The sequence below is a fragment of the Propithecus coquereli genome, unplaced genomic scaffold (genome assembly GCF_000956105.1).
Source record: "Propithecus coquereli isolate 6110/MARCELLA unplaced genomic scaffold, Pcoq_1.0 Scaffold370, whole genome shotgun sequence".
NCBI lineage: Eukaryota > Metazoa > Chordata > Mammalia > Primates > Indriidae > Propithecus > Propithecus coquereli.
The window spans coordinates 2,245,312-2,254,848 of NW_012149397.1; the positions used below are offsets into that span (position 1 = coordinate 2,245,312).

Below are 9,537 nucleotides of genomic sequence, written 5' to 3' on the forward strand. Positions count from 1 at the left end.
GAGGGGAGAGTGGGGGGAATGTCTGAGGTGGGAGGGGAGAGTGGGGGGGACATCTGAGGTGGGAGGGGACAGTGTGTAGGGATCATTGGGGCAAGTGAGCCAGGTGGAGAGCGTCCTGCCTCAGGCTGCGCCAACAGCTGGACTCAGGATGCCAGGAGCACACCTGGCCCAGCCCACCTGGAGCGGCCATAGTCAGAATCGTCTCAAAAACCCTCCTGAGATAAAAGCAGCAAGCCAGGTGGACAGGACTTGAACATTTAATATCACTGAGCACCCTGTAAGGTGGTGTGCTTCTTACATGAATTATAAATAATGAAAAATAAGCATTTAGAAAAAGAAGCTCCGGCCCCCTCAGTGGGCCGCCTGGCGGACTCTTTGGTTGAGCAGCAGGAAAGGCCTGGGGTCTGGGGTCCGTCAGAGTCCCCTAAGGTCATCTGCCAAGAAGGCCAGCAGGTAGCGGCTGACGTGTCTGTCAATAATGACGGGCGAGAAGCCGAGGACGCGCCGGGCCCCCGGTAGCCCCTTGGGGTCTGGAAGACACAGCAGGGGGAGAAAACTGGAGACCCAGGCCCGGGGGTAAACTCTGTCCTTCCAGCCTCCGGCTCCCTGGGGAGCTGGGCAGGTTGGGCACTGCTCCTTTGTCCCTCCCGCTCATGGGCTTGGCGTTTGGGTTGAAAAGACAAGAATCAGGGCAGACTCTGCAGCCTCCAACTCCCACCCCAGTGACCAAGGGCCTTCTGGGCCTATGTCCCTGTACGCAGCTGGCCTTCCCAGTGACAGATTCAGGCATGGTGGAAAACATGGGGCAGAGCAGGCCAGGCTGGGCGAGGCCCCCTGCTCATCAGGCCTGTGACACTGTGAGTGGAAAGACCTGAGGCTCTGGGGGAGGCCACCGGCTCAAGGGCCTCTGCATAGCTCAGGGTCACAGGTGTGACAGACCCCCAGCTGCCCACTTTCTCTCCAAGGGTTGTCATTCTCTCCCAGGGGCAGCAGGGACCACTGGAGGCCCGGGCGTTCCACACACCCCATTTCTCACGAGCTCTGTGAGGTAGGTACTGATACCGACCCACTGCACAAGTGAGGAAACTGAGGCTTGGAGAGACCAAGGGGCCTCTGATGCGGGCAGGGTCGGGCCCTCTCTTGGTGGCCCTAGTGCAGTGGCAGAGGGTGTGCAGGCCTGGGCTGGAGGGTCCACGTGCACCCACCTGGAGGGTAGCAGTAGAGGAGGAGGGCCAATCCCACGGCCAGGCTGAGGCCAGCCAGGAAGCTGACGGGTCCTGCAGAGAAACGAGCATAAGCAGGGTCCCCCTGGGCCCACTGGGGGCCACACAAGGAGGTAGGGATGCCAGGCTGGGATGCTGCCTGAAGAGCCCCCCAGCAAGCACCTTAGGGGGTCTGTCACCAACAGAAGGCCAGGAATGGAGCCCAATTTGGGATGGAGAAGCCCCGAGGCGGAGATGGAGCCCTGGGTTGGGGGAGAAAGAGAGGGGAGGGGCAGCGGGGGCGTTACCCCTGTCACTCAGCTCGTCGCTCTCGTTGCCCGAGTCTAGCTCTGTGCAATCTGAGTTCTCTGGAACAAAATCACGGAGCACGGTTAGTTGAGGGTCCAGCCAGAGAACAAGGTGGTCACCCCCAAGGCAAACCCAAGGCCACTGCTGCCTCCCAGGGCCTGGCTGGACCAGGCCTGGCACCATGAGGCCAGCCCTCCTCAGGGAACCCTGCACGGTTTTGAGTCTTCTGCTTTGCTCCAGTTCCTGTGACTTCGAGAGTCATGGGTGTGGGCAGGGCCACCGTTCCCTGGTGGCCACAAGGCACCAAATGCAGCACGAACATCCCCTTTTGAGAACCCAGCTGGTGTCAGGGAGGTGGCTGCCTTGCCAGGTGCAGCTGGGCAGGGGGCTTTCTCCTCAGACCTCCCATGGCCTCTCCAGCCTGCTGACCTGCAGGATGGGCCTGGGGGCACCTGGGAGCCACGGAAGATGCTCTGCCTCCAGCAGGGGTGTGGCTCGGTCCCTTTGGAAGATCCCTGTGGAGCACCATGGCTGGGGTGAGAGGCCAGTCCCACCTGCTATCCTCCTGGGGGACAGTCCTGCCCTGGAGCCCTCCCCTGTCCAGTAACTAAACTGCCTCCTGCGAGACCTGGGGAGGTCTCCTCAGGGTCAGAGACCCCAACCCAGGGTCCTGGCTGAGTGGCCTGGAGGGAGCCACGCAGTCTCTCCGGCCTCCATCCTGTTGTCTGAGGACCGAAGGGCAGCAGCCCCTCCTCCTGGGGCGAGCATGGAGGCCTCGGATCAGCGCTGCCATCCCAGCCTCACCGCGCCCTCCCCAGCAGCTAGAGGAGCCCAGACCCTCGGGATCCACACACCTCCTGGGGCCCGAGGGCTCCCTGCCTGGGGGGCCTCTACACCGAAACACGCACGCCTCGCACGCTCAGCCAGGCCTGGAGCGGCCTCGCAGCAACACCGCACACGTGCAGGGCGGCCGGACCCAACGTGAACGCCGCCTCAGCGTCTGCCGTGGCCGACAGTGGGGGGACCTGCAGCCTTCTGATTTCAAGACTAGTTTTTTTAAGCACCAAAGGAGGCAAGAAAAGCTTCATCTTTCTCTGCTCACTCCTTTTAATAAAAGGATTTGTTCTGTAAAGTTTGGATTCAGTCAAAAGGCCGCACTCAAGGATCCCGGGGGCCATGTGTGGTTCCCCGCCCCTTCTGGGGTCCCTACGGAATAAGGTTGGACAGGGAAGGGCAGGAGATGTACGGGGTGAGAGAGAGAGAGGGGCGGGGGCAGGGAGGGAGAGAGATCTGCACTGCTTGCAATACCCTCCTTGGGAGGCCGGAGGGTGGTCTCTGGGGAGGGGCTGAGGAGGGAGGCGATGCTAGGCCTGGGCCTCAGCAGACTCGAGTGGGCACAGAGGACGTCCGAGCCATGGCCAGCAGGCCAGGGTCCCCTTCCTGGACGGGGCCAAGCAGGGTGGCGGCACGCGGGACTTACGCAGAGCGGAGCGGCTGGGCAGGCGGCCGTGCAGCGGCTGGGCGTGGATGTACAGGGCGCGGTAGAACTCCTGGCAGTCTCGCTCGCCGCTCCGCTGCAGGTGGCTCAGCAGGTCGCAGAGCCGCACGCGCAGGGACGCCTTGGGGTTTCGGAACTGGGGGCGCAAGGGGGTATGAGGGAAAATCAGGCCAGAGAGGGGCGGCTGTGGGTCAGGGGCTCCAAGTTCAGGTCCCCCAGCCTCAGCTTCCTCACTGGGTGTCAGGACACCACTGATGGCAGCACCTGTGACGGCACAGCCCCGCACCCACACCCACATGGCACCTGGCGCTGCCGCAGCCATGGGCATCGCCACTAATCCTCATGCCCCTCGTGGGGTGGGAGGCAGGAAACCGAGGCTGGGAGCTGTGTGACCTCAGCAAGTTGCTCCACCCCTCTGAGACTTGGTTTCTTCATTTGTGAAAAGGGATAATAAACCCACACGGTGGCTTTGATAGAGAATTGACGAGGTGATGGCATGAGAACTTCTGTTATTTTGCAGTCTACGGGAATGTGAGTCGAGCATTTTAAAAATCAGTTGAGAAAAGAATTGGCTCTTTTGATGTGTTTGACAGAGAAACGTGTGGTTCTCAAGGTCAGTGGACAGGTACTGGGCGAGGACCCCCAGGACCAGGAAGCTATGGCCTGGTGCTGCCCCCTGGTGGCACAGTGCCATTCCACACAGCTGCAGGGAACCGGGTGGAACCAGAAGGCAGCAGGGCCACGGCGCCTGTGAGGAAAGGAAGTGTGCATGGCACACTTCCCCTTTTCCTTACATAAACATCTGAAACTCTTCAAAACTAAAAAATGTGCATGTATTAGACTTCTGCTTACAATAATAAGAGACGAATTTGAGTTCATACCTTTTTAAATTATTGGACCATTTCTGTAATGTAAGAAGCATCTGAGCCAGTACCAGGGCCCGTGTTGACTCATGTTCTGTTGTGGACCAACCTCACCCATGCCAGCAGATGTCCTAACCCTCAGGACAGCCCTACAAGTGGCATCATGACACCCACCCACCCACATCCACCACGTGAGGAAACTGTGGCTCCAAGAGGAGATAGGACTCACTCAGGCAGGGAGGCAGGGGGACAGGACCTGAACCTCAAAGGACTAGTGGGTCTCTGGCACCTACCATCTGCCCCTTGGGACCTGGTGACAGCTGCTAGGGAGCAGATGGCTTGGGCCGGAGCCAGAGCCATAGGTGTGGCTGGGGTGGGCAGTGTGCGCCTAACTCTCTCATCCAGCATCCCAGAAACCTGGGGCCCCTCGAGGTCAGCCAGTGCTGCGGGGGTTGGACCAGATTAGACCTCCCAGGCCAGAGCCCAGGAATTGCACCTTAAATCCCATCTCCAGCAGAGCCAGCATGGCACAGCCGGGTCTGCAGTTCTAAGAGGCCAGGGCCATGTGACACAGTGACAGCAACTGCCCCTGGGCACCTTCCTAAGTGACAGGATGGGATGAGGATGTGGTCTGACACTCCTGAGACAGGTGACCCTAGGCATGTGACTGCCTCTCAGGCCTCAGTGGCCTCCTCTGTAAAATGGGGCGATGACCATGGCTCCTCACAGACCTGCAGTAGGAAACCAGGGACCATCTAGGGAGGAAGACACTCGGGCAGCTGTTTACCCGGCTCAGGTCAGCTAGTCCTCACCACAGCCTGAGAGCCCAGGGCTCCAGCTGCTCGTTCCACAGATGGGGAAGCTGAGTCTCCAAGTGGGACCAGACCCCTCAGCACTGCTGAGACAGGGTTAGCACCTGCCCACCTGGAGTCTCTGCTGCCTACCTGTGACAGGCTGGGCCCCTCAGCCTCGCACACAACATGGGAATTAGAGAAAAAGGAAGCATGCATTTGCCCACTTTGAACCTTTGGAAGATGCAGAGTGCAGAGCCCTGTGGCACCAGAGTGAGGCCAGGCCTGACCTTTGCTCCTCTCCGTCCCCTCCCTCCCCAGGCCTCCCTCTCCCTCCTCTCCCTCCCTAGCCCTCCCTCTTCCTTCCCTTCCCCCTCAACCCTCTCTCCTTCCCCTCCCTCATCAGCCCTCCCTCTGCCCCCTGAATCTTGTACCACTGTGTGCTTTTGTGTGTCATCATGTGTCATTTTATGTAACCCTCCCAGCAACTCTGGAAGGGGCAGCAGGTTCAGTGACATATGAAAAGACCGAGGTACAGAGAGTTGATGTTATGGGCCCATTTGTGGTCGCCCCAAAGAGATAGTTTGGAGCTCGGCAGCCCTAGTGGCCAGGTCCGGGTATGTCACCTTTGAGCTGTCCTGACACACCTGCTGGGTGTGTCATCTTGTGAGAGGATGACCCGGGGCTAGTTGCCAACTTCTCCCAGCCCAGAAAGGAAGGGAAACCAAGGAATGTGTCACGCACCCCCCCTCACCTCCTCAGCACCTTTTCCGCCTCCTTGTTGGTGAGGATCTGTGGGTAGTAGCGGTTCAGCTGGAGGATGATCCTGTCCACCTGCTGCTCGCTCAGGCGCCCCTGGCCCGTCAGGAAAGGCGCGTCCTGCACCAGGCGGTCACAGTAGGTCTGATCTGAAACAGAAGCAGATGGCACAGGGGCGTGAGCCAGCACAGTCCGAGGGGACTAGGTACAGCAGCCTCACGCTGATGCTGATCATGGGAGGCCCCTATGTCCACCAGGAGGGTCCACCTGGAGGATTGTGGACATCCTAGCCCATGTAGGGAGCACTGCACACAGCTGACAGCTGCCCCCACCCGGGGCCTCAACAGGAAATGGAAGTGGGTGGGTGTGGCAGGAACCCACCAGGACGTGCTGAAAAGTAGCCAGGAAGGGCCACATCTCTGACCCCTTTTCTTTGTCCAAGGGTTTATCACAGAAAATAAACTCAGAGGGTCTAAAGAATCCACTTTCCATGGGCTGCCTGCAGGGCCATCCAGAAATAGGCAAGGTACAGGCGGCTTAGAGAAGGCCTGGACATGGGCTCTGCAGCTCCCCACAGCAGCACGAATGCAGGGACACAGAGCTCAGGGTGGCCCATGCTGGCATCACCGTGGGACACAGTCTGTCTGCAATGCCTTAAGAAGCTTCCACCAACAGTAAACCAGCAAGCCCTCCCAGGGAGCTGGAAATACTTGTTCTTTTGTCTTTTCTTTCAGAATCACCATCATTCATTGTTGCACCATCTTTCCCATTAGAATGTTCCTTAGAATGACAGACCTTTAAAGCTGAGGGGTGGAGTGGTGGTGGAAGGCACAGGGGCACAGGGTCCTCACAGAAACTGAACAAGTGGACTGAACAAGTACATCACCTTACATACCTGTGGCAGCTTGACCTATTTCCCATGTACATAGGAGCTGGGTGGTGGGGGGGCGGTGATGGAGCTTTATAGGAATAGTTTTTATATGTGCTTGAAGTTAAATTGGTGTCAATTCAAATTAGTTTGTTATAACTTTAGGATATTAAATATAATCCCCATGGTGAACATAAAGAAAATCTTTATAGAATATATACAAAAGAAAAGAAGTAAATCTAAATGTGTTACTACAAAAAATCAACTATACACAAAAGAAAGCAGCAATGGAAGAAATAAGGGTCAAAAAAGCTACAAGACATACAGAAACAAATAGAAAAATGACAGTAATAATTCATTCTTTATCAGCAATTACTTTAAATGTAAATAGGTTAAACTCTCCAATCAAAAGGCATAGATTGGGGGGAGAAAAAATGGCAGAGTAAAGGTGACCTCCTAGATTCCTGCTCCCAGAGAAAGAGGCGTAGATCTCGGTCTGCTACACATGAATGGATCGCTCTCCCGCAAGAACAGCGAGGTGAATTGGTGGAGATTCAGCATGGGACGCATAAAACAGGAAAAAAAAAAGGTGAACAGGAGATAGGAACGCGAAACCTGAAGAGTGCGAGACAGACAATAGAGAGTGGAGCGTGGGACAGCTGCGCCTGCCTGGCCAGCAAGTACAGTGGGATCAGACCCTCAAGAGAAAGTCTTGCTTTCCCACTGACTTCTACACTCACCAAGACAGGGACCTGCATGAAGTGGGTGCAGAATCGTGGCAGGAGACACAGGGCTCTGCGGAGAGGACACAGTAGCGGGGAGCATCCTGAACTCCCCGGAGCTCCGTGCCAGGACAGCACTGGGGAGGGAAGGGACTGGTCTGGGCTACCTCCAGAGGCAGTTAGGAGACAGGAAACTTGTCTCTGGCACCCAGCGGGTCCAGATCAAGGAGGTGATCACCAAGTAGGGGACTCTAACGTGGAAACCACAGCCCATGAATAAGCCTGCTCAGGGTGGGTCAGTAAGAGTAAGAGCTCCTGCTGGATAGGCGTGAGATTGGGGGAGGGTGACATAAAAGAGACACCGGGGCACCCTGATGACTTGGCTCCCTGATCTGGCGCCTGCCAACTCCTGAACAGTCGCCTCCAGTGCTAGCGCCCTGTGGGCGGGCAGTCGCCATTCTCGGGGCCCACAGCCCAGCCGCTGCAGTGTGATACGGTGTCGGTGTCGGACAGCTCCCTTCCCCCAGCCTGGGAACTCCTACGACAAGCTCCGCCCTTACAGGACCTAAAGTCAACTACCCAGGCCCATTTTCGATGGGTGAATTCTGAATACTTCCTCAGCTGTGGGAGGCTAAGGCCTGTGGGACTTACAGGCGCTGGGGCGCTGGGTGAACTGGGGCAGCGCCCCCTCCCCCTAGCCAGCATCTTTCGCACTGAAAGTGGTAGGCTCCACCTCTGGGGTTATGGCGGCGAGACATAAACAGCCACTTTCCCACCGTGACTAGCTTCAATCCGCGGGGCCTTGGCGCTAGCCAATAGTTGACAGCCCAGTGACTTTGCTCATCAGACCGGTTTAGGTCACTCAGTAGGATGGCAACTCTGGGGCTCGATTTCCAACTCCAGCCAGCTACCAACAGTAAGGTCTGTGGCTAGGGAACAAAAATCCTGGCAATAGACCAAAACAAGTTCCCCAAGGAACCCCTCCCATCAGGAGCAGCCTCCCAGCTGTGGTAGAAGAACCCTGAACAACATACTAGCGGCTCCCTCTAGCGGCAGATGAAGTAACCATAGAAGCACACACATCCAGGCTAATAGGCAGCACCTGCGATCTGCCTCGCTACAACATCCACTGGAGCAGAAAACACACACGACGTGTTACTTTCCAAACGAAAACTGAAAGGAGAGAAGCAACGGCTGATCCAGATGGGAATGACTCAGCGAAAGATCTCTGGAAGTATGAAGAATCAAATGGAAAGCACACCCCCAAAGAGGAATACCAGCTCTCTAGCAATGGACACTAACCAAGTCCAGAATACTAAAATGACAGAAGAAGTTCAAACATGGATTGTAAGAAAACTCAATGACATGCAAGAAAAAATGGATGACCGACACAAAGAAACCACAAAAAAAAATCCAGGACTTGGAAGAAAAATTCACTAAAGAAATTGAAATATTAAAGAAAAATCAAACCAATCTCCTGGAAATGAAGGACTTATTCAGGGAACTACAAAACACAGTGGAAAGCCTCAAGAACAGGGTAGATCAAACAGAAGAAAGAATCTCAGAGATTGAAGACAGCTCCTTCCAACTGAATAAATCAGTCACAGAGATCGAGCAGAAAATTAAGAGAAAAGAAATAAGCCTACAAGAAATGTGGGATTATGTGAAAAAACCGAACCTGAGGTGCTGGGATTCTGGAAGGTGAAGAAGAAAACACATAAGGGCTGGATAAGCTATCTGAAGAATTAATAGAGAATTTCCCAGGCCTTGCTAAAAATCTAGATATACGGGTACGAGAAGCTCAACGGACCCCAGGGACATTGAATGCAAATAGGAGGACACCACATCATGCAGTCATCAGATTGACCAAAATATCCACTAAAGAGGCCCTTCTATGAACTGTAAGGTGAAAGAAACAAATAACATATAAAGGAAACCACATCAAAATAACTCCAGACTTCTCAACTGAAACCCTACAAGCAAGAAGAGACTGGGGCCCCATTCTGACTCTTCTGAAACAGAATAATGCCCAGCCTAGAATCTTGTACCCTGCAAAACTAAGTTTCATATATGAAGGAGAAATAAAGACATTCTCAGATAAGCAAAGACTGAGGGAATTCACTAAGACAAGACAAGCTCTCCAAGAAGTACTCAAAACGGAATTACACGAGGATCAGCACAATAAACACTCTCAAATGTGAAACCACTCAAAAGTTAAAGATCAAAGGCTAGATTCCACAATGGCTCAAAAGAGAAAACAAAGGAACAAAATGCAACCCAACAGAATGAACAGTAATTCACCCCACCTATCAGTTCTCTCAATAAATGTGAATGGCTTGAACTCCCCTTTCAAGAGACATAGGCTGGCTGAGTGGATAAAAAAAAAACAAGCCAAGCATCTGCTGTCTCCAGGAAACTCATCTAACTTGCAAAGATGCATTTAGACTCAAGGTAAAGGGGTGGAAATCAATATTTCAAGCAAATGGAAGCCAAAAGAAGGCTGGTGTGGCAGTTTTGATCTCAGA

General features: G+C 54.8%; 2 protein-coding genes across 4 annotated transcripts in view; one reads left to right on the plus strand and one right to left on the minus strand.

Moving 5' to 3' along the window:
- The window catches only part of LOC105816424, a 4,865-nt gene extending 2,303 nt beyond the window's left edge, over positions 1-2,562 (plus strand). The window contains exons 3-4 of one of the 2 annotated variants that reach the window (XM_012651837.1): positions 985-1,048; positions 1,912-2,562. In XM_012651837.1, coding sequence (XP_012507291.1) covers positions 985-1,048; positions 1,912-2,118 — 271 coding nt within the window. In that variant the 3' untranslated portion in view covers positions 2,119-2,562. The remainder of the gene's footprint in view (positions 1-984; positions 1,049-1,911) is intronic. The other variant, XM_012651838.1, reaches the window with a different exon arrangement.
- The window catches only part of LOC105816425 (chromosome unknown open reading frame, human C9orf89), a 20,356-nt gene continuing 11,060 nt past the window's right edge, over positions 242-9,537 (minus strand). Inside the window, exons 2-6 of one of the 2 annotated variants that reach the window (XR_001137795.1) lie at positions 5,418-5,571; positions 2,992-3,145; positions 1,511-1,570; positions 1,206-1,277; positions 242-530 (exon numbers count right to left, since the gene is read on the minus strand). Coding sequence is in view for 1 of the 2 variants with exons in the window: in XM_012651839.1 (XP_012507293.1) it covers positions 415-530; positions 1,206-1,277; positions 1,511-1,570; positions 2,992-3,145; positions 5,429-5,571 (545 nt within the window). In the remaining variant the exon portion in view is untranslated. The remainder of the gene's footprint in view (positions 531-1,205; positions 1,278-1,510; positions 1,571-2,991; positions 3,146-5,417; positions 5,572-9,537) is intronic. The other variant, XM_012651839.1, reaches the window with a different exon arrangement.